Source organism: Bos taurus, chromosome 2 (genome assembly GCF_002263795.3).
Source record: "Bos taurus isolate L1 Dominette 01449 registration number 42190680 breed Hereford chromosome 2, ARS-UCD2.0, whole genome shotgun sequence".
Classification (NCBI taxonomy): domain Eukaryota; kingdom Metazoa; phylum Chordata; class Mammalia; order Artiodactyla; family Bovidae; genus Bos; species Bos taurus.
In genome coordinates, this window is record NC_037329.1 from 128,593,315 (window position 1) to 128,617,979 (window position 24,665).

At 47.4% G+C, this 24,665-nt stretch overlaps 1 protein-coding gene across 2 annotated transcripts in view; it reads right to left on the reverse strand.

The window, feature by feature from the left end:
* GRHL3 (grainyhead like transcription factor 3) overlaps positions 1-6,674 on the reverse strand; it is a 36,009-nt gene extending 29,335 nt beyond the window's left edge. Inside the window, exon 1 of one of the 2 annotated variants that reach the window (XM_024982639.2) lies at positions 6,591-6,674. In XM_024982639.2, the coding sequence (XP_024838407.1) occupies positions 6,591-6,607 (17 nt within the window). In that variant the 5' untranslated portion in view covers positions 6,608-6,674. Of the gene's footprint in view, positions 1-2,983; positions 5,611-6,590 lie in introns of those variants that run through there. The other variant, XM_002685773.6, reaches the window with a different exon arrangement.
* Positions 6,675-24,665: the final 17,991 nt, after the last annotated feature.

Here is a 24,665-nt window from a genome sequence, read left to right on the forward strand (position 1 = left end):
TCTAGTCTCTCTTCTTTAGTTTCTGTTGTTGTCTGCTTTGGCCACATCACCCAGCTTGTGGGATCTTAGTTCCCCGACTAGGGATGGAACTTAGCTGCTGAGCAGTGAAAGCGCAGACTCCTAACCACTGGACTGCCAGGGAAGTCCCTAGAAATCTAATCTCTGGCAGCAACTGACTTGCCGAAGGACACACAGCACAGAGTAGGATTGGGATTCAAGTCTCTTAGCTTCCTGTCCAGTACTCAGCTCAATTACTACCTTATCTCAAAGGCATTTCTGTAATTCAGAGATGGAAAAGTAAGGCCTCTGACTTAATTTTACAGAAGGGGGAAGAAAACTCACCACCAAGGGGGCAGCCTCAAGCCCCACTAAAGGAGGTCCCTGAAACAGGACAGATCCAGGCACCTGGGCCCCACTTCCCTCCAGCCTGAGGAGGAAGAGTTCCAGGGGCTGCCTGAGCTGGGTGTTGACACCCAGATACACCCAATGACTTGTCAAACCCTGTTGTAAGCCACACAGCTCATCAGCAGTGATCAATCACACTCACTAATTACCCAGGGGAGGCCCTGCCACAACTGCTCACGGAGGAATCATTTTCCAGTCATCCTCACGGAAGGTGTTCCCTGGGCATGGCAGACCGCTCCGGGGTTGTCGTGCTTGCAAGTGGCCCGTCTGGTTTCTCGGTGCACAGGTTGTGAAATGTGCCGTGTCACCTGCTGGGGGCTCACTTGGGGGCCTCCATGGGGAAATGGCAGCGCTTAGGGAATGGCTCTATAATGACCCCAGTTTGAATAAGGAGGTTAGCAAGAATTGGGAACTTCTGAGGGCAGGGACAACATGGTATTTACCTTTGTAAATAGTTATAGAGTGGCATCAGAGCTAGGCAGAGCTGGTTCTAGTTTCAGCTCTGCTATGACTAGCTGTGTGACTCTTGACCTCTCTCTGTGCCTCAACTTTCTTACCAGTAAAAAATGGGAGAAGATGAGAGCAATAACATCAGAGTTACTGTGATAGCTATTATTCATTGAGGGCTTATCAAGTGCCAGATGCTGGCCCAACAATTTCAAGTCACTTTTTTGTTTACTCTTTACACCTTTGTGAGCTATTACTGTTGGAAAATGCAAAGGGATAATGAAGGCAAAGTAATCAGCATAGTGCCAACACATAATAACATGAATTATTCTTACTAATACTCACTTTGTGGGGTAGCCCCCAGAAAACTGCATGACAACTCACAGACTCACTTTTTCCTTCTACTATTGACAGAAGGAGACCAGATACTCAGAGATTGTCAGATAAAGAGCTGCAAGCATTGCCAGCTTCATCATCTGGATCCAGGTGGGCAAGTTAACCAAGACCCATCAGGCTCCAGCCAACACTTTTAGCTGCATGTAAATTAATTATGTGCCATTTTCTAATTATACCAGAAACTCACTTTCTCCTCTTTGAAAATTCTTCCCTCGATGGGAATTTTTTTTCACGCTATTTTCTCCTCTTGGTTTCCTATCCAATTTTCCTAATTCTTTCCTGTAATTCAGTTGAGATGTGAAAGAAATTGCACTCCACCTAGAGACCCAAGGCGCCACATCCCTTCATTCGTTCACTCACTGTGTTGAACAGGCTCGGTGCTGGGACACAAAGGTAAATAGCATGCTGCCCCTGCCCTCAACAGTTCCCCATCTTGCAAACCTCCTAGGAAGGCCCAGATATTGGCGAGAGCCTTTCCCTTCAAGACTTTCACTAGATCAGCTGCTCTGACCTTTTTAAAGAGGCAAAAGGAATGGGGTTGGGAGGGATGGAGGTAGCCAGGCAGGATTATTTGTTCCATTAATAGAACAAAAATTCCCTTGTAGCTCAGTTGGTAAAGAATCTGCCTGCAATTCAGGAGACCCAGGTTTGATTCCTGGGTAGGGAAGATCCCCTGGAGAAGAAACTGGCAACCCACGTCAGTATTCTTGCCTGGAGAATCCCATGGACAGAGGAGCCTGGCAGGCTACAGTCCACGGGGTCCCAATAATTGGACACAACTTAACCACCACCACCACCACCAATGCAAAAACTTGAGTTTCAGACAGGGGAAGGAAGACAAGGGAAGGAAAGCAACTAAGTTATTTTATAAGTCAGGCCTTGTGCTTTTTCATTCTCATCCACACCCTGTGAGGTAGGTGTTATCACCCCTTTACATATGCAGAAACACTGACAAGATTAAAGAGCCCATCCAAAAGTTACCCACTCTGTACCTGGCAGGAAAAGTGAAAGCAAAGTGAAGCTGCTCAGTCCTGTCTGACTCTCTGCAACCCCATGGACTGTAGCCTGCTAAGACCCTCGGTCCATGGGATTCTCCAGGCAAGAATACTGGAGTGGGTTGCCATTTCCTTCTCCAGGGGATCTTCCCGACCCAGGGATCGAACCCAGGTCTCCCGTACTGCAGGCAGACTCTTTACTGTCTGAGCCACCAGGGATCCTACCTGGCAGAGCTGGGCTCAAACACAGGTGTGACCCCATAGCAAAGCTCTCAGCCTGCTGACTCAGCAACTACACTGCAAGTCAGTGTGGAATTGGGAACCTCCTGCTTCCCATCCTTAGCCAGGTCTTCTAGGCCCATGGTTCTTAAACTTGATCATGCATCAGAATCACCTGGAGGGCTTGTTAAAACACATATTGCTGAACCCCACCCCCAGAGTTTTTGATTCAGTAGCTCTAGGGTGGGGCTGAGAATCTGCATTTCTACGGAGTTCCCAGGTGATGACGCTGATGACGCTGGTCCAAGGACCACACTTTGAGAATACGTTTTTTTGTTTTTTAAGGTGAACCAATATGACTCTTTCCTCCCTCTCCTCATTTCAAAAGTGACACAGGGTCACTTTGTAAAACACAATATATAAAACATGGAATATACAGAAAAATTGGAAGCAAAGACCAGAATTCACCCGCATTCCTCTACTCGGAGATAAGCAGAGTTAACAGTCTGGCAGTATCTCACCAGTTTTCAACATCCATGCTGGTGAGAAGCAGGATGACACATTGGTGCGGAGCATTCTTTCGGCCCCTTATAAGATCCCAGCTCTTCAGCAAGATCCTGGGGAGTCGGACAAGCTTAAATCCCATCACTTGCAAAACTGTATTTATACTCCCATCCTTCACTGGAGTGCTGGGAGGGTTACAGGAGATGATGTCCTTCTCAAATACCGGACCCTGTGTCCACTGTGAAGTCCCCGCTCAAATAAAGACTTGGCTGTTACTTTTGTTTTAACCGAAGGGTGCTTTGGATACGCTCTTTGCGTTTTCAGCCCTGAGACTCTTCCTTCCCGTCGTCCTCCGTGTGGACCCCTGAAGACCCTCTGGGCTCCAGACACCGACAGGGGGCTCCTCCTAGGAGACGGCAGTAGACCGAGTGGCAGGCGCCACCGCCCTTAGGGTCGTCGCAGGGGCCTCTCGGCTCAGTCTGCCCGTTTTACAGCCCGGTCTTAACGAGGGTTTTTAACTTTTCATTCACCAGCAGAGTAGCTCTGACTTTTAATAACACGACAAAAATTTGCTCCTGGCAATCATGGTTTCGACCACAAAACCACAGCGGGAGGCGTTCCTGGTTAACTCTTTCAGCGCTGCAGGCAGTCTGGAGCCCAAGCGCTCTCGGAGCTTGGGTGGAGTGGCGGCGAGGCCTGAGGTCACAGACCGGGATGGGATGGGTCGGGTCCCCCTCCTACCCTCCCTTGAGGCTCTCCAAGCTTCGGGGAGGAAGATGGTTTCAGATTCAGACAGCTTCGGGGAGGAAGATGGTTTCAGACAGCTGGTGGGGGCCAGACTGCGGCTCATGTGTCCTGGCGTGCCTCCTTCACTTCCCTCTCTTTCCTTCATTCCACAGACCTACCGCGTGCTGAATACTTAATCTCTACACCCTTCATTTCCTCAACGGACTGGACGGGACAGCACTGGCCAACCAGGCGCCCAATACGCCCTCGCGCCCAACAAAGATGCTTCTCCAAATATGGCAGCCTGACTGCGACCCGTATAGCTCTCTCACGGAACCGTTTCCCGCGAGAAAAGGGCGTCTGGCGGCGACTTCCGGCGCCCCAGCCGCCCCAGGATCCCTTGCGACCGACCGACTCCAGCCCCGGAGGCGCTGGGTAGGAACCACTGGGCTGGAGGCACCAGCGGTTTGTGGAGGACTGGAGGCTGGCAGATGCGCCCAGCCCCAACCACATGAAAAGTCCCGTGCGCCACCTGCCAGCTGCCTTGAGCTGGCTTTTAACTACACTGCTTGGCCTCCATGCCCGCCAAGACCCAGTCTTCGACGTGGCCTGGTAATTGGGCTCTCACATTTATGGAGCTCCTCCACGAGATTGGGTGGCCCACCTACGGGTGCCCGCTGTTTTCCCGACCAGGTAGATGTCTGTATCCTTACTGGAGTGACGAGGAAACTGAGGGTCAGGAAAGAGAAGCAGATTCACTAGGATCCTGAAGTTGCTAAGTGGCAGAATTTAGACTCTTGTGCAAGTCGGGCTTTTCCCACTGCACCAGGGCCTGGCAAGAGGTGGTCATTTCTTCAGGATCAAGATGGATACGAGGACCAGTTCTCTTTAACTGCACTTCTGGGGCACGGCAGCAGCAAGACAGTGCCCGCAGCACAAGCAGCTCAAAACTTGCAAGCTAAGCAGTGGATTCCGCCCCCAACCCCACTTTATCAGTAAAGGCACTTGAGCCCCCAGGCACTGAGACTCTGTCATTGTAATCTTTAGTGATGACTTCAGACTCTGCCTGCAATTACTCAGCAGGCACAGGTTCCCCTCACCCCACCCCAACTGGAGAAGCCTCCACTGTCAGGAACTCTGACTTCAGACTCAAATCATTAAGGAGGAGAAATGCATGAAACCTTTTTGTTCAAGTAGCCCAGCTTCAAGACACTTACCCCTAAGCAACACCAATGAATACATTTCTGTCTGCAGTCTCTGCTGTGCTGACCAGCAAAGCTAAATGGGGTTCAAAGTATAGAATAATAGAAAGCAAGAAATAATAGAATATTGAAAGAATACTAGAAATATTAAATTAGAATTATTAAAAATATTAGAAATAAAGAATAATAGCAAGAAATGCTCATGGATGAGTTATTTCTGTATGAAGTAACAAAGGTATTTTAGATTGCCCTTTAACCAGGATTTAAACCAATTGCTTTTCTACAGTTATTGGATACCCCAACAGCTCCACTAAGTGAGTACCAATATGACCACCATTTACAGGTGAGCAAACTGACCTTCAGGTGAAGTGGCTTGGCCAAAGTCACACAGCTGATTAGTGGCAGAGCTGGAACTTGAACCTCAGCGTTGGCTCCATTGACCTGCTCTTATTCCAGTTGTTAACACGTTATCTACCCCAGGAAACCCATTCCAGAAAAATCTGATGGCCAGTGATTCTACCATGGACATAGATAGCTAACCCAGGAGAATCCAAGAGCTGACTGGTATCATGGAATCTTGTCTGCAGTCAGGCCCCACCACAGGCTATGCTGTTAGGTCTTCATGGTCTTAAAATAATCTATTAAGGAGTAGCTAGAAAAAAAAAAAGATTGTTCAATCCTTGACTCTGCCCTCTTACCTCTGAGGGTAGAAGGAAAAGGACAGTCTGTGTTTTAGGAGCCTGGTTTCTGCCAGCTCCCTAAAGTCAGGTTCCAGCAGCCCAGAATCCCAGCCTCATCCCACCTTCTCTGAGGTCTGGACCCCGAGCTGGGAGTCCATGGTGAAAGTCAGCATCAGCCAGCAGGGATTCTAAATCCCAGCTGTGGGTGAGAAGTCACCTGCGTCCTGTCAGGCAATAGAGATGACCTCACTGAAAACCACAGCTCAAACTCCTCAGCCTTAGAACAGCCTCTGCATGAAGTCAACCACGTTTTATTGAATGCTTCTTCAGACCTGGGCTCTGTGCTAAGCATTTTAGAGTTTATCACACTTAACTCTCAATAATCCTACAGAACATTCTTGTACCCATTTTCTAGATGAGGAAAATGAAGCCCAGATCAGTTCAATGACTTGTCCAAATCAAGATCACACAGCACACGAGGAGCTGAGCCTGGATTCAAACATAGGTCAAGCCAACCAAAGAGTGCATATGTTTAACCAGCACACTTAACTTTCCCACTTGTGACTATTCAAACCGAACAAGCAAGTCCCTTTTAAAAAACCCAACTCTCTGCCTAAGACAGCTCTTAGAACCACCTCAAAAAAGTTCTTTGGGGCAAGAAAATGGAAAGCCTATTTGGGATTGGCCGCTGTTTCTGACTTCCAGGGCCCCTTCAATGTAAGTGGTGCCGAAAGCCTTCACAGTTTCAGTCCTGTGTTTCCCTACCTGGCTCGAAACTGCTCAGCAGAGAGAGAAAGGAGAAAAAAAAAAAAAAAGATTTTCCCAGGGAAACACTGAGCTCTCGCTTGAGACGGGGCTTGCCTCAACACGCCAGAGTGAGATCGTCAGCCCATTCATTTACCCTTACAAATTGCTCTGTGAATCTTGGCGCCGGTCTCCCTGCCCTTTCCCCTTCTAGAAACCCCATACAGCCTCCCTGCTCAGAGAGCGCCAGGCATCCACGGTTGTTTACTCACTCAAGTTCATTCGACATCTTCCTGCTCCCAGGCTCCCGGGTTGGAACGATGGATCGGCACCGGGCACCGAGGCTCTGCTGACCGCTCCTCTCTAATTCTCGCCTGACACAGACATTCCCTGCCCAGGGAACTGTTTGATTTATGTTGAGGTTTCAGTGTGGGGATTCTGCTGACAGGTAGGTTCCCGGCAGTGCTGGCGCTGATTGGCTACAGGTACAGGTGCCGGCGACAGCAGGTATACCTCAACAGGTGCAGCTGTTAACTCTTGGCCTGCTGAGCTGGGGGCGGAGCCATTGGGGGGCTGGCTGGGTGGAACTGGCCAATTCCTTCCTTGGTGAGGGGGTGGGGGTGGAGATGAGGTAGGAGGGAGGAGGAAAAAAAAAAATGCTGGGGAGAAGATAGCCAGAGGAAAAGTACAGGGACAAACAGATACTTGGCTGCAGGAAATCTCGATTCCTGTTTCTAGTATCCTGGATACTTGGAACATTGGACCATCCTTCCCCCTCACCCCCCACCCCCGCCACCCTGCCAGATTCCCTTGGCCTCCTCCCCTACCCAGCATGGACTACTTCACAGCCACCAGGGAATTCCCAAAGGAGAGAGCAGATCTTCCCTTGTGGGCCTCTGTGCGAGTTCCCTTTCTTTTTTCCTAAAGCTCTCCCTTTAAGGGAAAGCTTATTTCTGAACAGTCTTTTACAGTTATTCAGGTGATTTCTCTTGACGGCTCACAGCAACCCACTGTGGTAGCTATTAGCACGCTCTCTTCCTCCCCCTACACACACACTTCACAGGTGAGGAAATGGAAGCCAGAGGGTAAACGTGACTTGCCCAAGGGCCTGAGCTATTGAGTGTCAGAGCCCAGATCTGAATCTTCAGTCATCTCACTCCGCATGTGGCTGTCCCTTTGAGCTGAAGTCAGTGGCCTCAATTCAGCAGACATCTATGGAACACCTAATGTGTGCCAGGCCCTAATCTGGGTTCTGGGGAGACAGGCCCAAAAGACAGGGTCACTGCTCTTGGAGTTTATGATCTGGAGGGGGTGTGTGTGTGTGTGTGTGTTGATGGCCAGGAGTGGGGGTGTAGGATGCAGGCAGCCTTTTATTTGGAGTGATACAGATCTGAATGAGATGTCAGCAAACCACATACCTCTGGCCAGCACACAAGGGATGGAAAAGTTGAAGTCGATCACCTTTGAAACCTTTAGCTAGCCGGTCATTTCCCAAACTCCAGTAAGTGCTTCATTCTGCGTTGGAAACGCAGGAGAAATCAGTTGCCTGTTAGACTAAGTAATTGTGGAATGATTGCCATGAGCTGTCTTCCGTAAAGAACAAGGTTGGTAAACCCAGAAGATCCACAAACAAACAGGAGAACGCTAGAACTTTTTATAGAGCTTCCACCATGAGTAATCTGAACTGAAGTCGAAGCCGGTCTTGGTATCTTTTGTTTTCTCTCTTTTCTCCTCCCCACCCCCCACCTCCACCCGCCACACACACACACACCTTTTGACACATCACCCCTTTGCTCTGTCTTCCTGAGAGCCTCATCTTGGCCCACTCCTTTCTCTCTCGGGGAAAGGCGGAGTTTCACCTACTCCTGCCAGTCTGATGGAGGTTTTCAAGGTAAGGCCAGAATCCAGAGGAGCCCTCTTGGGGTGTGGTCAGGCCTGTGGAGAGAATTGTCAGAGGTTGGTTCCTCGCTGGAAGCTATGTTGGGGATAATGGAGGGGGTCCTGACAAATAACAGTAAATAATCATAATAATTGCTAATGAAGCCACCTCCTCAGAGCAGGCCTCTCCCGCCACCCTTGTTAAAGTAGGCATTCAGTCACTATCACATCACTTAATTCTGGCTCTCTGAATCCCTTGTGACTTTTGGAAATCTCTCTAAATTGTTTATTGTCTTTCATCCCTTCTTCTAGAATGTAAACTCCGTAAGAGGAGAGACCTTGTCTGGGTCACTGTTGAATCTCCAGCGCCTTCCATGGTGTCTGGCAGACGGTCGGTGCCCAGCGTACCTCATGCATCAGGCATTGTGCTAAGCCTTTGCATACCTTGTCTCCCCCTTAAAACCGCTGTATGCCATAGGCCCTTGTGTTATCCCTGTTTTAGAGATGAGGAGACGGAGGTATGAAGTGATTAAATAAGTTCCTCAAGCTGCATGGCCTAGGAAGGGTAGCGCTAGAGTTGGGATCTGATCAGAGAGCAGAGCCTGGATGCCCAAGCCCTTGGCAGGGTTTATTGGTGGCAGGAGGGCCATTGGTGCCAGTTGTAACTGCAGAGCTTAGTACTGCCCGAAGGATGGCACACTTGTCTGTGTCCCTGTCTGCCCGCCTCCTGGAAGGCTGTGAAGTTTCTTTCAGCTGTGTTGCAACTCCCAGGTAAAGGGCCATGGGGGTGACTCATGCTGGCTGGGCTCAGGTGGAGACTGGGAACCCAGGCAGCGTGTCTGTGCTCGCTGGGCTTTTTAAATGGGTCCTCTCTCTCTACACCTGTGGATCATGTCTCTTTAATCGCCCTCACCCATCTACAGAGATCAGCAGGTCGTGAGGCAGAGGGTTTTTAACGTCTCCACACACGGAATGTCCAGAAGGCACCTGGATGAGATGGAAGGACTGTGGTCCAGGGTAGGTCAGCAGGGTACCATGAGCCAGATTATAAGGTCGCTAGGACCCTCCAGCAGGAGCTAAGCCTCCCAGTCTGAGGGCGTGGTCTGTTCTAGGCCTTTGCTGAAGGATTCAGAGGTGCCAGGTTTTTTAGAGAGACGCTACCCAAGCTTTCCCCCACTCCTGCCCATTTCCTACTCCTGTGTGGCGTGGGCACAGCCCAGGGCTCAGCTGGGCTGGCATCTCTTCCCCTTCTTGGATTGGCCCAGTTCTTGGTTTCTTGGCAGAGGAGATTGAAAACAGAGACTCACCAATCATATGTGACATAATGATTGTATTCACAATAATAACAGTAAGTAATGATGACTGTAATTTATTTCATGTTTGTATATTGCAAGCATAGTGCTAAGAGTTATCTGTGCTGTCTGATAGCTTTACTCTGAGACTGGCTGACCTGGGTTCAGATCCCAGCCCAACTGTTTACTAGCTGTGTGATTTTGGGCAGATGACTTAAGCGTTCTGAGCTTGCTTCCCCACCTATAAATGGTTATAAAAATAGTATCCCCCTCGTAAGCTTATTATGGGAATAGGATAATGTATGTGAAGTGCACTGCTGTTGTGTAGTCACTCAGTAGAGTCCAACTCTTTGCAAACCCATGGACTACAGTCCATGTAGTCCAGGCTCCACTGTGCGTGGGATTGCCCAGACAAGAATATTGGAGTGGGTTGCCATTTCCTCCTCCAGGGGACTCTTCCTAACCCCAGGATCAACCCTGCGTCTCCTGCATTGGCAGGCGGGTTCTTTACCACTGAGCGCCCGGGGAAGCCTGCCTGGCACATCGTTGCTGTTGTTTAGTCGATGAGTCATGTCCAACTCTTGGTCACTCCGTGGACTGCAGCACTCTAGGCTCCTCTATCCTCCACTGTCTCCCAGTAATTTGCTCAAATTCATGTCCATGAAGGCTAGGAGAGATCAACGGCAAAAAGGAAAGGGCGTGGCAAAAGATGAGATGGTTAAATGGCTTGACTGACTTAGTGGACATGAATTTGAGTCTGACACATAGCACTCAGTAACTGTTAGGAAAGTTTTTGCTCCCAAATCACAGCAGATGGTGACTGCAGCCATGAAATTAAAAGACCCTCTCTCCTTGGAAGAAAGGTTATGACCAACCTAGATAGCGTATTAAAAAGCAGAGACATTACTTTGCCAAAAAAGGTCCATCTAGTCAAAGCTATGGTTTTTCCTGTAGTCATGTATGAATGTGAGAGTTGGCCCATAAAGAAAGCTGAGTGCTAAAGAACAATGCTTTTGAACTGTGGTGTTGGAAAAGACACTTGAGAGTCCCTTGGACTGCAAGGAGATCTAACCAGTCCATCCTAAAGAAAATCAGTCCTGAATATTCATTGGAAGGACTAATGCTGAAGCTGAGACGCCAGTACTTTGGCGTCTGATGGGACGCCACTTGATGGGAAGAACTGACTCAATTGAAAAGACCCTGATGCTGGGAAAGATTGAAGACAGGAGGAGAAGGGGATGTCAGAGGATGAGATGGTTGGATGGCATCACGGACTCAATGGACATGAGTTTGAGGAAACTCCGGGAGTTGATGGACAAGGAGGCCTGGCGTGCTGCGGTCCATGGGGTTGCAAAGAGTCGGACACGACTGAGCGACTGAACTGAACTGAAAGGTTAGGACCCCTGAGTTAGGTGACTGCTGAGAGCCAGAGCTGCTCTATTTGTCTCTGCAGCTTGTGCACTGCACAGTCACAGCACTGTTTACAGTAGGGGCCTTGCAGTGTTGAGTGTGAATGCCCTACTAACAGCTCTTCCTTTTCTAACACGTTAAAACTTTATGGTTGTTCCACACTTAATGACAATTTGTTGACCTATATAAAAACATGGAAAGGACAAATACCCAAATGTCAACAGTGCTCCTCTGTGGGTGCCAAAATGACAGGATTCTATTTATTTATTTGGTTTGTTTGGCCATGTGGCGGCTTGTGTTATCTTACATCCCCAACTGGGGATCTTAGTTCCACGACCAGGGATTGAACCCAGGCCCACAGCAGTGAAAGCGCAGAGTCCTAACCACTGAACCACCAGAGAATTCCCCAGGATGACAGAATTTTAATTGTTTCCCTATCCTTCTCCTCCCTGACCAAAGTTTCTGCATTGATTGTGCTTTTGTGATTAGGAATTATAAACAAAATCCCAGTTTAAATGTCATTCAGTTCAGTTCAGTCGTTCAGTCGTGTCCAACTCTCTGCAACCCCATGGACCACCGCACTCCAGGCCTCCCTGTCCATCACCAACTCCCGGAGTTTACCCAAACTCATGCCCATTGAGTTGGTGATGCCATCCAACCATCTTGTCCTCTGTCGTCCCCTTCTCCTCTTGTCCTCAATCTTTCCCAGCATCGGGGTCTTTTCAAATGAGTCAGCTCTTCACACAAGGTGGCCAAAGTATTGGAGTTTCAGCTTCAACATCAGTCCTTCCAACAAACACCCAGGACTGATCTCCTTTAGGACGGACTGGTTGGATCTCCTCACAGTCCAAGGGACTCTCAAGAGTCTTTTCCAACACCACAGTTCAAAAGCATCAATTCTTCTGCACTGAGCTTTCTTTATAGTCCAACTCTCACATCATACATGACTACTGGAAAAACCATAGCCTTGACTAGATGGACTTTGGTTGGCAAAGTAATGTCTCTGCTTTTTTAATATGCTAAGTTGGTCATAACTTTCCTTCCAAGGAGTAAGTGTCTTTTAATTTCATGGCTGCAGTCACCATCTGCAGTGATTTTGGAGCCCCCCAAAATTAAGTCAGCCACTGTTTCCACATCTATTTGCCATAAAATGATGGGACCAGATACCATGATCTTAGTTTTCTGAATGTTGAGCTTTAAGCCAACATTTTCACTCTCTTCTTTCACTTTCATCAAGAGGCTCTTTAGTTCTTCTTCACTTTCTGCCATAATTAAATCAAAATGAATGCCCTTTGACTAAATGGTCATCGTGTTCCATTCTTCCTGGAGTAAAAGTGGAGATAAAGATAATAAAAGCTCCCAGTCCTTGCTCAGAGCTTCCCTATAAGATGCATGAATGGAGAATAGGGCTCTCCAACCCGAAGGCTCTGGGCAGTGAATTCAGGAATCAGATCAGATCTTAATTAGAATTATTATCATTTATTGAGCACTTACCCTATGATGCTTTCTTTAAATGCTTTGTGTCATTCCTCCCTGCAAAATGGGATCACGTTATTCATTCCAGACAGACAACTCCTAGAGTATTGAGCAAGTTTCTAAAGGAGGAACTCCAGAGTCAGCTGCCCGAGACCTTGGACAAGCAACTTCACCTCCTCATTACTCAGATTTCCTTCTCAGTGAAATGATCACTATGAGAATTAAAGGAGATAACATGGTGTCCTCAGTATGTGCCAGGCACAGTTCTAGGTGTGTTACATGTACATATCATGTAACTGTCTTGAGTCCTGTGGCATGGTTGTCATAATTTTCCCCATCTTACAGAGGAGGAGCAGCCTCAGGAACGTGAGGTAACTCATCAAAGATCACTTAGCTATCTACTTAGTATTTAAGTAGGATCAAATCAAGCTCTACATGACCCCAAAGCCATGGGAACAGTCCTTTCAACCTCCTGTGTTCCCTTTTGGAACAAAGTCATGGAAGGATAGAAGGAAAGAAGGAAGGAGGGAAAGAAAATAGATAGGTTGGCTGATAGCACTTACAAGATAAGGAAGGATTTGTTAGCATTTGGACTGCAGAAACTATACAAGGAAAAACCTCCCTTGGTACTTTGTCCCAGATCTCAACAAGTGTTCAAGAAGTATTTGTTGAATAAATGAAAAATGAACAAATGTGTATAATTTACACAAGGTCATTGACATTCTGGGATATCAGCTGTTGCCTTCTGTCCCCACCCCCAGGGAAAGACCTCCGAAGTTTGAATCCTTGCTCTTCCTGTTATTAGCATATACCTTTGGGCCAATGACTCAGTCTGTAAATTTCAGGGACCACATCGTCCCTCAGTGGATTGATCTGTGGAGTAAATAAGGTCTCCATGTAGAGCTAATGGCCCGGAGTAGGTAGCTGGTGTTATAGGTGAGCACCCAGCTTAGAAAGGGATCCCCAGCCACCACCTATTACCGGCCTGACTACACAGTTTATGGCACTCAGCACTCAGCCTTCCTTCAAAACAGTTCCTTCAGGGAATTCCCTGGCGGTTCAGTGGTTAGGATTTGGCACTTTCATTGCTGAGGCCAGAATTCAATCCCTGGTCTGGGAAATAAGATCCAGCAAGCTGCTCAGTGCAGTCAGGAGAAAAAAAAAAAAAGCCTCTTCTATGTGTAAAGCTCTTTTCAGCTTACATAGTGTTTTCCTATGGTTTATCTTCTCTGATAAAGCCACAGAGAGGCAGGGCAGAATGTTATCACTGGCCCCATGTAAACTGAGGCTTAAAGAAAATACCCCTACTGAAGCAAAGGAGCTTGGATTGGAACTTCACATCACCATAGATACCATTATGGATCCTGTGGGTCCCGTTATACTGTCCTGGGTGTGCACCCAAAGCCCTATTTCATCCTAATACTCTTCTCTACCCCATCGCTGGACTTAAGTGGAGGGACAGGCCGCACACCCAACATGCAGAATATAGTCCTAACTAGAAGGCATGGAAGGACCTGGAAGTTGTACTCATGAAGAATCAGGACAAGGAGTGGGCAGCCTCCAGGCCCTTTTACACTCTGTACTTTAGATTTTTATCACAGTTCTGCCAATAACACCACCTACATTCCTTCTGAAAGGAACGGAAGGACATGAGGAATCATGGGGTCTAAAGTCATCCTGAGAGCTCCCTTAAAAGAAAAAAAGAAAAATCTGGAAACAGAGAAGCAGGGTTGTTGTTTTTTTTTTTTTTCCACTTATCAAGTTGATAAAGATGAAAGAAAATGGTGTTGGCAAGAGTGAGAGAAAGCAAGCTGTCTCCTTGCTGGAGGGAGTGTGAATCAGTCTAGACTTTGGAGTTAGATTTCAACTCATCCTTTGATCTTACATTTTCACTCATAGGAATTTAGCCTAAGCAAATAATCTGTGTGTGGAAAGTTATCTGCAAGGATATGCATCAGAGCATTGTTTATAATTCTGAAAAATTAGAATTAATATAAATATCCTTCAGCAGAGTCTCAGTAAAGTAAATTAAGATCCTTGAATATAGTTGGATATTGTGTCACTGTTCAAAAGGATGCTACAGAAAGCCCCTTAACACCGGGGAAATTACTTCCTATGCTTACAGCACGATTGTTAGCATTTTTGAGTCTTTACTGTGTTCGAGGCACTGAGATCAGTTGTTTAGTCTCCTTTAATCCTCACAACAACCAAGTGAAGTAAGTACTATTATCTTGATTTTACAAACAAGGGAAGTGAGGCCTCGAAGTGAAATGTCTGGTGGTCGTTCAGTGTCTCAGTCCAACTCTTAGTGACCCCAGGGACTGCAGCACACCAGGCTTCCCTGTCCTTCACCATCTCCTGGTGCTTTCTCCACCCAAGGTCATTTCCAGGGGGGGCCTCTGAGCTGGTCTCGAATGAACCTGGGTCAGATTCCCAACTTTTAAGTCTTTCAGCTACTCTTTACCGTTAGTAAATGAGTCCTTTCCTATTTTTAAAACCCATTTCCGTGAGTGGAGAAAGAATAGGAAAGGTACGCACCAGAGAGTATCAGGGGTGGTAGGATCAGGGGTGATTTATAAAAAGTTTATTCTTTTCGTGTATCTGTCAACATTATTTCTCCCATTAATAGGGGGAAAAAAGAGAGAGAGAGAGAGACTCTTTATAGTTATTAAGGAATAGCAAGTCAGAGAAGGCTTATCCCTGAACTGAGAAGGAAGAAGCGGCCAGACTGCTATCTGGAGATTCTTTCTCTGTTGCCAGGAACCAGCCAGAACAGGAGGCAGCCAGAGAGAGCCGTGCCAGGAAGAATGTGGCCGCTGTCCTGGAAGGAGAGGACCCACTTGGAAGAACAGAACCCGGCTGGCTCAGCCCCTGAGGCTCACTCTCTCCAGGGACCTGGCCTCGGGCCCTAGTAGCCCACCTCCTACCACTGTGGGCCATCACCAGCCCACTTCAGAAAAAGGGCATTAAACCAGATACTGCCCACTTCCAAATAAAAGAGAGCTTCAAGTAAAAGTAAGTGAGAAGCACCTTAGTCCCTACCACCACCCTGGCAAGCAAGGCTGAAAATGCATTTTCTTCTGTATTTCATCTATCTGAAGGGGTCACACTGGGGACTTGGGTATTCAGATGACAGTCTCTTTGAGGAACTACAGAGGAAGAATGTACAAGGCCTGGTTTGGACAGAGAGGATCCTGGAACCCCGGTTGCTGAATAGAAGAAGTGAGTGTCTGGGGTCAGGGCTGCCATCCTAGGTTAGAGGGAGCTGGGGTAGGGTGGGGGGGTGGGACAGGTGTGGCCTGCTCCGGGCTTAGGGAGGTTCAGATAGGCACAATTAACCCATAAAGTCCTTTCCTTTTCCTTAAGGGTTTTCCTTCTAAGGCTGCCTCTGATGTTTGTTTAGATCTCATCTCACTGGAGGAGGGTGAAGTCGGAGGGGAGGGGATTTGCTGGGGAAGGCAGAGGCCACATGGTCAGAGGTTAAGTGCTTGCCCTTGCTCATTGAGGGGAGGGTTTTTCCGAATCCTCTGCTGGCCTGCCCAGAAGACGTTTTTAAGTCTCTCAGTTGGGGTGAAGATGGTCAAGCAGTGGGGAAAGGAAAGGAGAATAGTTCAGCAACTGGCCTAGAGGGACCTGCAAACCATATCTTACACCAAGATCAGGTCCCTCAGGCGGGCAGTTACCTTGGAAGGTCAGCAACCACTCACCACGCCTCACTTGTCCCAGCTCCCCTTTTAGCCTGCGTTCCAGACAGGCTGCCCATACGGCCTGGCCACGTGTCCTGCGGTGGCAGGGCCAGCTTTCCCTCCCAGACAGGCTCATTTATTTGACTCCATCACCCCCACCCCAATTGCTCTGGAATCCAGCTGTGTTCACATGTCAATTCATTTGTTCATTCAGTGAGTATGGAGACTTACTTCATCATTCAGTTCAGTTGCTCAGTCGCTCAGTCTGACTCTCTGTGACCCCATGGACTGCAGCAACTCCCCGCGTTTGCTCAGACTCATGTCCATCACATCAGTGATGCCCTCCAACCACCTCATCCTCGGTCGTCCCCTTCTCCTCCCACTTTCAATCTTTCCCACCATTAGGGTCTTTTCCAATGAATCGGTTCACATCAGGTGGCCAAAGTACTATTATAATGATTTTTTTTTAAATTTCATCATTAAAAATTACAATAGTAGCTCTCATTTTTTGAACACGTAACTATATATCAGACTGGGCTAAGCATGTTACCTGCCCTGTTTCACTCAATCCTTACAACTGCCCAAAGATTGAGGTACAGTCATCACCTCTGCTTTATAGGTGTGGAAACAGGCTTAAAGGAGTGAGGGAATTGAGTGACCAAGCTGGGATTTGAACCCAGGCTGTTTGGCTCATAAATTCAATCCCTGAACCACCATTTTCTGTTGCCTGAAAAAGCGGTCATTCAGTGAACTTAGTGAGGGCCAGCTCTGGCCAAGCATCTATACACAGGGTGGGCAGAGAAGTGAATAATGTGTCTCCTTCTGCCCACATGGAAGCCTGGCGGGTGAACCTTCATCTAATTTGTCTATTGGGGAAAACCTTTCCACCTTTGTCTGTCTATGGTTGTAGTTTTGTGAAATTGGTTTTACTCTCAGATAACAGTGATTCGTGTGTGTTGGAGGATTCCACGAGAGTTCACTGTAATCTGCAGATGCACCTGCCTCGGTGCACACAGACATACACGACAAAGCACATCTAGTTGAGAACTTCGATTCTGGAGATGAGCTACCTGAGTTCAGATCTTGAGTCTGCCGTTTACTACCTGTATGACCTTGGGCAAGTCCTTTGATCTCTTTGATCCTCCGTTTCTTCATCTTTAAACTTCTACTTTGTAAGGTTTTACATGAGGTAACACATGCAAAGCATTTACACCACTCTTGTACACTCAGTCCTATGATGTAAGCTATTGTTGCTATCATTAGGGACGGGCCTCTCCGGCCTCCCCAGTGAAACAGTGCGTTCCTGTCTTGTCTCTTCCCTTGCTCCTGCCACCCAGGACACTCAGCCCAAGGCAGGTGTGCCTGGGAGTTAGTCACCAGGCTCCCCAGCCTCCAAGGGGACGTGAGCATGAATGTTCCCCTCTGCCCAGGCGCCTCTGAAATCTGAGTCATGCCTCGGCAGCTCTCCCTAAAGAGAGATTTCCTTCAGCCTCAACCCACTCCCTTTCTCAATAAACTCAGTCCTTCATACCCTCCTAGGTCATGTGCAGATCCCCACAGTTTTACCCACTGATGGACCCTAGAGAAATCTCCCTGGAGATCAGAATCTTGATAGGCAGATGATAGAGACTTGACTCTCTAGCCAGTGGCTTTGACTGTACTTCCAAATTCCTAGTGGTCTCTGAATTGACTGATGGCCCAGTTTAGGGTCACAGTATTTCATTTGGCTATCCTTGAACTAAGTGACAACTCAGACACAAGCACCGTCTGGATGGGACAAGCTTGGGAGCTTATGTTTGTTTCACTCTCTTCCACTCTCCAATCTCTGGGGCTCCTTGTGGCCTGTGAGGTGGTTTGGGGGATTGAAAGTTAGGGCTGTCAACTTAGAAGGCTTGTTGCGCCTTAGATAGTTTCCTGTGAATGGTGACCAGCTCCAGGTCTCAAGACCCTGGTTCAAAACCTGGCTCCGCCTTTCCTTAGCTGGGACCCTGAGCTTCATAACTTGTTTCTCAGGACTCTGTTTTCTCATCTGTAAAAATGGGAATAATAATATTATTTACCTCATAGGGTGGTTGGAGAAGACAATGGCAACCCACTCCAGTACTTTTGCCTGGAAAATCCCATGGATGGAGGAGCCTGGTAGGCTGCAGTCCATGGGGTCGCGAAGAGTCGGACACGACTGAACGACTTTCACTTTTCACTTTCATGCATTGGAGAAGGAAATGGCAACCCACTCCAGTGTTCTTGCCTAGAGAATCCCAGGGACAGAGGAGCCTGGTGGGCTGCTGTCTGTGGGGTCTCACAGAGCCAGACACTACTGAAGTGACTTAGCAGCAGCAGCAGCATAGGGTGGTTATGAGGATTAAATGCATGTGAAGCATTTAATATAGTGCCTGGCACATAGTCCTGTTGTTATGCAATGAGGGAGAAGGTGCTGGACCCAGAGTCAAGAGATTGGGGTATGAGTTCCAGCTCTGCTACTTGTTGGCTGTGTAGACCTTAGGCAAGTTAACTCCCCATCTCTGAGTTTCTTCAACTGTGAAATGAAAGTTTGGGGTTTGAAGGTCAGTTGGGTTCTTTTTACCTATGTAATATCTGTGAACTGTGACTTTGAAGGTATATATATATATAAAAACCCAGAAAGGAAAAAAAAGTACCAGATGTTTTCATCTGCCAAAATTACATTTCACAAATCCCAGGACCCTTGACCCCATCTTCAAAAGCCACCCCATCCAGCAGCCTCTAGGCTGAGCCTTCTCAACCAAGGAACTGTTAGAAAGAGCCCAAGAAGCTTACTAGAGCCACAGCCAGGCCTCAGGGAAGAAAGCAAAGCGGGCATCACAGTGAACCGCATCACAATGAACCAGCCAGCCCCCAACATCATACCCCAGGATTTTACCCTTCTGTGCCTTAGGCAAGAGTCTAATCAGAAAGGATTAGTTTATGGCCAGGGATGTTTCCTCTGTAGCTTGAAAATGTTCTGATCTATTGTAAAACAGGGCCCGCCAGGGAAATAGAACAGTTTCTTCTTGGTCTGGTGACCTCTGACCCTACCCCCCTTCCTGACCCGCCTGGCTGTCTCAGCCACCCCCTGCAGGAGACAAATACTGGGAAAGGGGAGGCAGTCAGCATCCCTAAGGACTGGGGAGTCCCTCCCCAGATAGTCTCCATGAGTGCAGAGTCCCACTGAGTTATTCTTAGGCTCTGTTTGAAGCTGCAGGGGGATGAGCTGGGTGGGATTTGCTGAAAATGAAAAGCAGTTTGTTTCAACTCGTTCTACCAGTTTTTACCCTCTACAGTAAAACATCACTTAACCATTTTAACGGAACAAATTTACCTTTACAGAGACAGTGGGTCTAAGAGGAATTTGTTGGTGGTAACTAGCAAACAGAGGGACCTTTTATGAAGCCCTGAGTACCCAGCATTGTGCCAAACACCTTACATCCATTATCTTACTTTAAAAATTACTGGCTTCACTGTGGGGTGGCGGGGGGGGGGGTGTGGGGGGTGGGCGTGGGGTGGGGAATGTGGTTTTAATTTTTCAGGTGAGAAAACTGAGGTCCAGAAAAGTAAAGTGATTTGCTCAGAGTCAGTGGTGGAGCTGGCACTTGTATACTGCAGGGCATCCGCTGCAGCCGTGACTTCGTGCAGACTTGAGTGAAGCCTTGTTGGTGAAGCTGTGCCCAGGCAGAGATCTGCCCACCTTTTATGAAACCTCAGGCTCAGTTTTCCAGAAGACCTACCTGATCGCTTTTTAGTCCTTTGATAGCTCAGGGCTCTTGGGGCTTCCCTCATAGCTCAGTTGGTAAAGAATCCTCCTGAACGCAAGAGACCCCAGTTCGATCACTGGGTCGGGAAGATCCCCGGGTCGGGAAGATCCCCTCAGGAAGGGATAGGCTACCCATTCTGGTGTTCTTGGGCTTACCTTGTGACTCAGCTGGTAAAGAATCTGCCTGCAATGTGGGAGACATAGGTTCAGTCCCTAGGTTGGGAAGATCCCCTGGAGAACGGAAAGGCTACCCACTCCAGTATTCTGGCCTGGAGAATTCCATGGACTGTATAGTCCATGGGTGTGACAAAGAGTTGGACACAACTGAGCGACTTTTACTTTCACTTCTGTCTGTGGAAGAGGCTGTTTCCAGGGATAGATGGAGCACCCTGTTTCCCGGTCACTGTCATGTCCAATGGCCAGTTACCATGGACTTTTCCCCCCTGCCCAGCAAATGCCAGGTCCAAATGCAGCCAGTTTTGAGGATAAAGAGTCTGGAAGAATTCTGCAGTGTGGATGCCCTTTCCAGGGTCTAGTCCAGCCCTGAGCCCGTTCCTTCTCTAGCTGGGAAGTGTCTTCCTCTTCCTGCTTTTGTGTAACTGCTCTGCCCACGGCAAGCCCACTTCCTTCCCTTCTGTCCCTGTGCCTTCCCGAGGAAGTAGCTGCCTTTTCTTCACAGCAGGTGGCTCTGCCCTGCTCTGGCTCCAGTTTCCTGTGCCGTTTGCTCCATAACTCTCCTGGACCCAAACTGTTTCCAAATCCTCTGAAGTCATTTCAGGGAATCCCAGAAATGTATCCTGGGAGACACAAGAATGCCCAAGATGCTCCAGGCAGAAAAGGTGCTAGGATCGAAACATTTGGGGAAAGCTTCATACCAGACTCTTCTAGAAATTAACCGTATACAGCTATCAAGCCAAGTCACCAAAGAGTTCTGCAGTGAGAAAGCCTGTTTCGTTTGTTTTTTCAACAAACTGAGCTGACCATGAGATCATCTCCCCTCATCTCTACTATATATCTATAAAACCTGTAGAACCAGTGATCCACTGTGGAACATACTTAGATGCTACCCTCAGCCTGCCACCAGAGTATAAAGCTGACCTTCCTATTTCTCTGCGCTGATCTAACATAACATGATAAATAATCTAAGGTGACATCTGATCTGTAGGGTCTTCAAGAAAGACATACTCAATGGGGACGAAGAGTCTCTTAACACAATTTGATGAAGATGCTACTTCCAGAAAAAAATCAGGGGTTTTGCACGGAAGAGGAGGAGTAGAATTTGAAACAGCCAGCAGACAGGGTTTACCAACTTTTATTCACTTCCTTTTCCGAGGACCAAGCCAGGGATGGAATGCAATGGAAAATAGTCAAAGTGCAGAGCCCAGTATCAGATAAATACTTGTAGGGTGAAGCAATGAATGATCTAATAATTGGTCTCCTAGCCTCCAGGCTCTTCCCACTCCATTTTTATGCTACCGGCTATATATATATATATATATATGGTCTCAAAACCCAGATCTCATCAGTCCACTTTATTGCCCAGGAATCCTGTTCCCTGCTTCCTTCAGGATAAAGGTTATATGCCTTGACCTGGCATTTAAAACTCTATAGAGCAGAACTCCAACCTACCTTTTCATCCTTCTTTCCTACTCCTTCCCATCGGGTACTCATTCTAGTGGCACCGATCTCCCCAGATACAGTCTTTCTTCCTTCCTTCCTTTTCCTGAGCTGTTCTTTTTGCCTCAGATTTCCTCCCCGGCCCCCATTGTCACATATTCAGTCCTAGCAATGCTTCGAGGCTCAGTTCAGAACCGGCCACCCATGTTAAATGAAAGCAAGACACAAAAGGAGAACATTATGAATGATTCCATTTAGACAAAAGTCAAAAATAGGCGAAAACTAATCTGTTATGGAAAAAAAAAAACAATCAGAACTGTGGTTGCCTTTGGGGAATAGGATTTGATTAGAAGGGGAGGGGTGCACAGGGGCTCTTCGGGTATGGAGAGATCCTCTACCTTAATTCCGACGGTGGTTACATGAGTGTGTACATTTGTCTGAATTCATTGTATTGTACATTTAAGATCTGTGCAGTTCCCTGTGTTGTAAATTTAATCTAGAAATGAAAATCTTACCACATAGGTCACCCTGACAAGAATTCACTCCATTGTCCATTATTCTCTCAAAGCACTCCGTCTATACCAGCAGCACACCACTTACCATAGCCCGCCTTCCGTGAGAATTATACGTGTACACGTCTGCCTCCCTGATGTGAGCTCCCTCCAGGGCCCTCCCACAGCAAGTACTCATCAAATGTTTGCAAAATTGAATTGAAGCCAGATTCATAAAAATAAAAGTAGGGGCTTCCCTGGTGGTCCAGGGGCCAAGACTCTGCACTCCCAGTGCAGAGGCCCTGGGTTCGACCCCTGTTCAGAGTACTAGATCCCACATGCTGTAACTAAGAGTCTGAGTGCCGCAACTAAATATCTCAAGAGCTGCCGCTAAGACTGGACACAGTCAAACAATAAATAAAACTATAAGATTTTTTTTTTTAATTTTGAAAAGCAACAAGTGCTATCACGTATTTCAGCTGCTGTGAGCCAAGCTGTGTGCTAAGTTCCTTATACGTATATTTAGTTGTTCCATCACTTCATGGCAGATAGATGGGGAAACAATGGAAACAGTGAGAGATTTTATTTTGGGGCCTCCAAAATCACTGCAGATGGTGACTGCAGCCATGAAATTAAAAGACGCTTGCTCCTTGGAAGAAAAGCTGTGACCAACCTAGACAACATATTAAAAAGCAGAGACATTACTTTGCCAACAAAGGTCTATCTAGTCAAAGCTATGGTTTTTCCAGTAGTCATATATGGATGTGAGAGTTGGACTATGAAGAAAGCCGAGCCCCGAAGAATTGGTGCTTTTGAACTATGGTGTTGGAGAAGACTCTTGAGAGTTCCTTGGACTGCAAGGAGATCCAACCAGTCCATCCTAAAGGAAATCAGTCCTGAATATTCATTGGAAGGACTGACGCTGAAGCTGAAACTCCAATACTTTGGCCACCTGATTCGAAGAACTGACTCATTGAAAAAGACCCTGATGCTGGGAAAGATTGAAGGCAGGAGGAGAAGGGGATGACAGAGGATGAGATGGTTGGATGGCATCACTGACTCAACGGACATGAGTTTGGGTAAACTCCAGGAGTTGGTGATGGACAGGGAGGCCTGGCGTGCTGCGGTCCATGGGGTCGCAAAGAGCAGTTCAGTCGCTCAGTCGACCCCAATTCTTTGTGACCCCATATATATCAGCTCAGTATCGTTCAGTCGCTCAGTCGTGTCTGACTCTTTGTGACCCCATAAACCGCAGCATGCCAGGCTTCCCTGTCCATCACCAACTCCCGGAGTCCACCCAAACCCATGTCCGTTGAGTTGGTGATGCCATCCAACCATCTCATCATACTGGAGTGGGTAGCCTTTCCCTTCTCCAGGGGTTCTTCCCAACCCAGGGATCAAACCCAGGTCTCCCACATTGCAGGTGCATTCTTTACCAGCTGAGCCATGAGGGAAGCCCGAAATATATATATATATATATATATATATATGTATGCACACACTTAATCCCCATGAGATCCTGGGTAGCCATTAAGTCTGAAAAGAGAAAAGTCTGCATCACAAATGTGAATGGTTTAGCTATATTACATTATAGGCAAATTAAGGGTGTCTCAGACTGTAAAGATAATACCTGCAATGCAGGAGACCCAGGTTCCATCCTTGTGTTGGGAAGATCCCCTGGTAATCCACTCTAGTATTCTTACCTGGGAAATCTCATGTACAGAGGAACCTGGTGGGCTACAGTCCATGGGATTGCAAAGAGTTGAACATGACTTTGCAACTAATCAATAGTATCTATGTGCAGTGGATGAGATGGTTGGGTGGCATCACTGACTTGATGGACATGAATTTGAGCAAGCTCCGAGAGTTGGTGAAGGACAGGGAAGCCTGCTGTGCTGCAGTCCATGGGGTCGCAAAGAGACACTACTGAGATACTGAATTGAACTGTCCAAGCTTTATGTGATTATGTATGTGTGTGTGTGTGTTACTATTACTACTTTACACTGAGAATACTGAGGCCTAAGGTCGGAGGAATGTGTTGTGCTAGAAATAGGATATAAGCCCAGGACTGCCTGATCTCAGAGCCATTAAGCTGGACTAGCTCCAGAGTGGCACATTTAAATCCAGGTGAGATGTGAGACTTGAAAACAGTGGTTTCCCTGAAATTGACAGTGTGTGTGTGTGTGTATTTCTGGGAAGTGTAAAGTCTTTGGAAGGCTCCCACAGCCCCAGGAAGTGGGTGCTTAACTAGAGGAAGACTTGGGTTTGTAACTCTAACTTCACCATTTATCAGTTGCATGACATCACCATAGGCAAGTTGTTTCATATGACCTAGCATGGGTTCTCCCACCTTCGAGACTGGTGTAACAGTGCCTACCTCATGGCTTTTAAGGGAGGATTCCTTCAATGAGATAATGCATGTAAACCTCTCAGCATGTGTAAGATCTCAGTAAATGTTGAGTTTATTAGTATTATCATTTTGCTATTATGATTACAACTCCCTGTCTCCTCCTCCTCCCATTCCCCACGTGCTACAAACACACACACACACACACACACACACACACACACACAGAATTCTTTCCAAATGCAGGATACAGTCGTCTAAGCCACTGTGACAGATACTTCTATCACAAGCACAGCAGAGTAGCCAGTCAGCCCAGGGAATAAAACAAAACAAAACAAAATGAAAAAACCCTAGCCAACTCCCTGGTGGGAATGACTCCAG